This window comes from Anguilla rostrata, chromosome 9, assembly GCF_018555375.3.
Source record: "Anguilla rostrata isolate EN2019 chromosome 9, ASM1855537v3, whole genome shotgun sequence".
Lineage (NCBI taxonomy): Eukaryota > Metazoa > Chordata > Actinopteri > Anguilliformes > Anguillidae > Anguilla > Anguilla rostrata.
In genome coordinates this window covers 26,402,625-26,408,857 of record NC_057941.1, presented here as the reverse complement: position 1 = coordinate 26,408,857, position 6,233 = coordinate 26,402,625, and the positions used below count along the sequence as shown (strand labels likewise).

At 37.7% G+C, this 6,233-nt stretch overlaps 1 protein-coding gene across 1 annotated transcript in view; it reads left to right on the top strand.

The window, feature by feature from the left end:
* Positions 1-576: 576 nt before the first annotated feature.
* rtn4rl1b (reticulon 4 receptor-like 1b) overlaps positions 577-6,233 on the top strand; it is a 156,963-nt gene continuing 151,306 nt past the window's right edge. The window contains exon 1 of the mRNA XM_064351402.1: positions 577-2,158. Coding sequence (XP_064207472.1) covers positions 2,146-2,158 — 13 coding nt within the window. The 5' untranslated portion in view covers positions 577-2,145. The remainder of the gene's footprint in view (positions 2,159-6,233) is intronic.

Below are 6,233 nucleotides of genomic sequence, written 5' to 3'. Positions count from 1 at the left end.
AACTGATAAATCTGCAGCAGCGTTTAGGCCAGTCACCATCTGAACGGGAAAGATAAAACTGCAGAAGAAACCTATCATCGGCCGTCGGTGGGTTTTTAGCAGCATCACTCGTTCTATCAATAACTCCCCTGCAGGGACTGGCCCAGATTGCAAAAGGAAAAAATCGCTTATCCTCTCTGTGGCTGGGATTAAAACTAAATTGTTACTGACCCCACTACTCCCAAATAGTACGATGGTGCTGGTTGCAGGGTTTCTCGTCTGATGTTTCTGCAGAACCGCTGAGTTCAAACAGAGATTTATAGCTCATGTACAGCCAGGCCTGATGAAACCAAAACGTACGTTTGTAAGACACTGACGTGCAGTTTTCAAAAAGGTGCAATTACGATAATACACTAGACTTTACAGTTTTGAAAATTGTTATCCAAAATGTAATTTAAGGACATTTTACAAACGTTTAAAAAACAATATCAGATTATGTTTTTTTTTTGTCAATGATAGTAGGCTACGCAACATTACCAACTGAGAGAGAGAGAGAGAGAGAGAGAGAGAGAGAGAGAGAGACGCTGCAGTTGGGACTGTAGTTGGTTGGTATTTGAACTCTTACCAAAAGCAAACAGAAAGCTTTGTCATATTATTTTAATATCTCAAATCGTAGCCGTTTTCTTTCTCACGCTGGACGGGAAACGACTGAAGCCAGCGCTTCCCGTTGGCTGTTGCTCTCGTTGATTTATTATGATTCTGTAGGTCTGTCTGTTAATAAACGGCAACAATGAAAACAAACGTGACAGGATTGATCGCTAAAGGATCCCTCTGAGGGCCAGGTGAGCGTCGTGTCATTTTGATTATTTGCCCGTATAGGAATTCAAATTCAACTCATCGATTCCAGAAGCCAGTAGTCAATACGATCAGGCACTGTCAAACAAACAAGTTGAGCTAACTGGTACAAGTACGCTAGTCTACATTTACAGATCGAGTCGAAAGCCGACGGGACTAAGACGACAGGGCACATCTCGGAGGACCAGCAAAAAACTAACGTTAGTTAACCCAGCGAGCACGTCCAGCAGACACTGTCATTTCGTCCCATTTTTTGAATCGTCGGACCTCAAGTAAAGCGGAAGCCAGGTACCGCTTCTACCGTTCTATATAATTCAAAACAGAGGCGCAGACCCGTAGACAGAGGGGGAAGAGAGAAGCAAAGACAGCGAAAGCAACATCCCGCTTCACTCTAGTTACCGTTGTCACTACACAAAATCACGAAAGGACAAGTAACAGAAGTGTTGTCTGGAAGCATCCAGAACTGAGGAGACGGAAAACCGAGATAGCCTACTTACTGACGTTTCTGATTTCTCATAATTGTGTTGGCACCCGCTTGTTTCTATAAAGAACAGAACTAGCCTACAGTAAACAATGCGTATCCTGGAGATATGGGGATGACAAATACAGCCAATCTTCTGGAAGAGATAATTTGATCAGTTTGCGACAGATGGGAATTTGAACACCGAAGGATTTGGGTAGCCTACGCTTGTTTTCACTAGTGATAGAGGCTGGTTGCATTTAAATCAACGTTATAAACTCCGACACTGTTAGACTACTCAACTGATTTTAAATAATTTGTATCCTAAAAAGCGCCTAGCGTTTTCAGTGAACATGTGGTGGATTTCGCAAACCGAAAACCTAATCGAGGAGTATTTTCTGATTTAGTTGCTATGCCAAGAACCGGATGGTGGGCAATGTGGGTCAGTTTGGATTGAGCGGAGCAGCAAGATGCTTCCATGAAAAGACAACGTACGCGCGCGTGTGAGTGTGTATGCATTTTGGTTCTTAGCGGGATAAAGCTAACCCAAAGGTTCAGAAAATAGACGTTAATGCCTGCAGACGTCCCTTTGGGAATATATTCGGAATCTTGGATTTCATTTAAGGCCCGGGACTTCGCGGACTTGCATTGTAATATGCAACCAGTCAGTATCTCCAAAACAACAATAGTCTCAAAGGGAATCAAGTCGGAGAGCACAAAAATAAAATAAAGACAATTTCCTGAATTAATACGGGGAATTATACCAGCCCCATAAAAATGAGACGTACGCTTTAACAGGAATACTAGATTTTATGATCATCAGAACACGACAGAAGAAATAAATCTCCAACATGTTTAAACGAGGTAAGTGAAAAACGTCTGTATTAAATCATTACAATTAAACTTTAAAGTGTAGTGCAGTCAATGTTTGTACTTTGGCTTAAGAAGAATAAATAAAGAAGGATTTGCATTTCTTATCACGATGACAGGTTCAAGATGCTACCCCCTTATCGCAGCAGCTGAGCTGAGATACAGGCTACTTGAAAATTGAATTAAAGTATCCAATAAATAGGCTATAAATCGGCAGTGCCATTTGTTGTGGTTTAGTGAAATGTTATGCGCTTTGGCCGTTGGTTGTTTTACGCTTCAGATTGTCAAACGAAGCACTGTTCAGCCTATATCGTGCACGCGAATAAAATATTTATCCATACCACGTAATATTATTCTTTAAAATATACGCCGGGTGCCGCACTGCAGTTTATCAATGTATTTTTGGCCGTTATTTCTCATAGCAAGCTCACGCAGTCATTCCATGCATACTTAACCGTAACTTCGCGAGGGGATGGAGCGGGACAGGCGCGAGGAACACGCTCCAAGGGAGTGTGTTTGAATACGCAAGGGAGTGGGCGGCCAGCAGGAAGAAGAGTGTATAAAAGAAGACGTAGAGGGTGTATAAAATCCTGAATACTACAGAGATACCCAGCTATAGCCTACATTTTATCCGGTTGTTATCATAATAAGGTCAATGTGCCTGGGAACAATACTAGGTTCGAATTAAATAGACCGTTAAGATAAATTTACGCAGTTGAAAACATGTTTTTAGTAGGTGGACGAATTGTTATTGGTAGTAGCAATAGTTCAGCATAAGTGAAAACTAGTTGAGATCTCATATCGTTTAATTATATTTTTCATTATATATTTTAAAAGCATTATGTGTCTGCATATTAAATATTTGATATGGACAAGTTCTGTTCCAAAATGGCTGAAAGGTGAAAGGTTAATTCATTACATGAAATTTCGGATACCTAATACCTGGTTAGCAAACTATATCAGACCCATGGCACTTACTGCAGGCTGTAGACGACTATGCATTGCCATTTTATGTTCCAAAGAATAGGAGTCTCATTTGGATTAGAGTCCTCGGGTTGCCATTTTATTTGCTAAAATCGGAATGTCTTATCATGAATTTACTTCAAAAAGCACAGAACATGGAAGCAGACGTTTCTCGACCATTTTCTGACACCAAAGTAAACGATACAAGTTCAATCGTAGATTGCAGACCTTCACCCTTTTAATTTAACCTTGACCTCTAGTGGCAAGAATAGTTACTGCACCCTTTCAAAGATGACAGGCTGACACAGCCGTGCCCTGAGTGAAAATGCCAACTTGATATTAAGGACTACGGTAGAAAATAGGTTTATTGAACAGACGTTTAATTGTGGATACAGATGCAAATAACTATCTACTTCGCATGCGCATAGAAAACAGTAGGAGCATTGTAGTCTGTTAAAATGACCTGAATTGGTCGGATGTGTTTTCTCAGTTATAGAATGCTAGGCTGGACCGATGATACTGATCAATACTTATCGATACTGATAATCTTTAAGTCTTTATTTTTAATTTGATTAAAAATCTCAATCATCTTGACTGTCAACAGCTTTCTAGCATTTTCTGTAAAAAGCTCCCCCTTGTGCTTTGGATATGTGCCTTCATAATCACAGACTAAAAAGTAAAATAACTAAATAAACAAATAAAATAAAAAAATTGATATTTTGATCTAAATTGTGCAAAAAAAAAAAAAAAAAATCCCCATCAATTGAGTTTTCATTTTTTAAGTGAAGGATGTAGCCATGCATTGTGAGCTAATGAATGTGCAGTAGGCAATCAGCATAGCTTAAAGCAACATGCTTACAGTATAAATGATTAAACAAAATACTGTATCCCTAACACTTGAATATTACACATTAAAGTATATTTTGTCATGCAGGAAATGAGATATACAAATTGCCCTTACAACAATGGACTTTACTTTAATATATTGAAATGAAATATATAATCAAGACTAGGTCATACTTGCAACACTTCACAAGATATAAACAACTGCTGCTTTCAAATATTCTGATATACTCTTTTAAAAATGCATTGTTGTGAAATATATTCATGACTATATTTCCCACAGTTCACATATTTAGAATACATTCCAGTATATTCCATCTTCATAAATCAGTTGTAGATTTCGATACTGCTCTCTTAATTTGTTATCTTGACATGCATATGGGTGGATCAAATTATCCTGTGTGGATGCAAATAAAATCTGTCATATGTGAATGCAAGAAAGGTATACATATATTTTATATCACATATTATTCATCTTTGGCCCTGCATCGGCCAGAAATACTGGAAATCCATGTGATTGTCTTTTATATTATAATCTATTAATCTTCATACAAATAAATGTGGCTCAATATTAGGTTTAGAATGGGGTCTTTGGTTTTCCATTTTTCCACAGTAAATTTCACAAAATTAATTAGAAGTTTGGTATATAAGGAATATAGTCATTTGAAGTGGTTGATGTTGATTAAGAGACTCGATTGAGACAAATTTAGTTTCTGACTTCACATTCACATATTGCCACATGTGAATGTGACACTGAGTTTTTAAACAGGTGACGGTGTTAGTGCCATATCTACCCCTGAGACAGATAGTGGGGATTTGTTCCAAGAAATATATTGACCAGTTTTTAATTTTCCCAAAAATGAAAATGATTATTGGATTATTTTACCCAAAGAGAGATTTATGTTTGTTTGTTATCAACTTTTCTTTATTACGGGACATCATAATTACTCAAAAAGACATGCTCCATTAACAGAAATATTGGTCTCCTTTACCTTTGACATCGCTTAAAAAAATTTGATTGGCTACGCCATCGCTTGCATTCCCTGCCCATGATGATTCCTCAGCACGTCATTACTTAAAATCAGGTCCTGGCTGAATATCCTTAGAAACAAATTGGTCAAACTTAATGATAATTTTCTGCCCTTGAAAAGGAGTAGAATTAGCAGCTACTCTGGTAGCTATAATAAAGTAATCAAACGCAATGTTGTTGTAATTAGTAAGTAGAAAGTTCAGTGTTAACATCAACTTTGTTAAGTGTCTGTCAGCCCCGTAGAGTACATTATACTGATATTATGCATTATGTTTTTATTAAAAGCCTAATCAGGGACAGGGGTTGCAAATTAGCTCTGAATAGAACCCCTATATGTAGATCATCTAGTGCTTGTTTTTAACCTGTAACAATGTTATTGCTGCTGGTAATACTGCATTGTCCCCAGATAAATATACAAATAATTAAATAAAAGAAATTAGACTCAAATAAACTGTTAAAGGTGATTTATCACTGTACATTTACTGTGTGTATTTATATGGCTATAGAAGTCAAAGCATACATTGACCTAAACCTGTTGAAACTTATATTGTCCTTTAATTCCATGCGTGTATCATATATGGTTAGGTTATTTATCATGATGTTTTCAAGACACAATGAATGTCATTTACGTAGATCCCTCAAAACATGTTTTTAAATGAGCTGTCAGTCTAAGTCATGTATACAACTCCTTACTGCTTCAGTTGTGCCTGATCAGCATTGCATTTTCTATGTCAGCAATGCTGGCTGTGCCGTCCACTGCATTCAGACTGAGCCTCATGAGGCAGTAAAATAATCGTCATTGACATTTCGTTCTTTATTTTCACATCAATAAAGGAAACTGTATTGTCAGTGCATGCATGCATAATCGCTCCGAAGATACTGGACTGTGACTACTTTGAATACTAACTGGAAGATATTCTCAACTGCCCTGCTTGGAAATAAACATTCCATATTTAACGGTAAATCCAAGCAATGTATTTGTGATGTCATACCCTGGCAATAATCGGTGGTGTCCATTAGGCTGAAATGCGTTGGAGGTGTGTCCATGATTCCAGTCACATCACTCAACAAAACCGCATCATTTCCTGTTCTCTCATAATAAACTCACGGAGCACTAAACGCAGTCAATTATAAGACACACACTGGACCGTATCATTGGAGATTGGACGTAGCCTACTATTCATTTGACATACCGCTCATTTAAATCCTGAAGATCTGATCACTTCAGTTTCA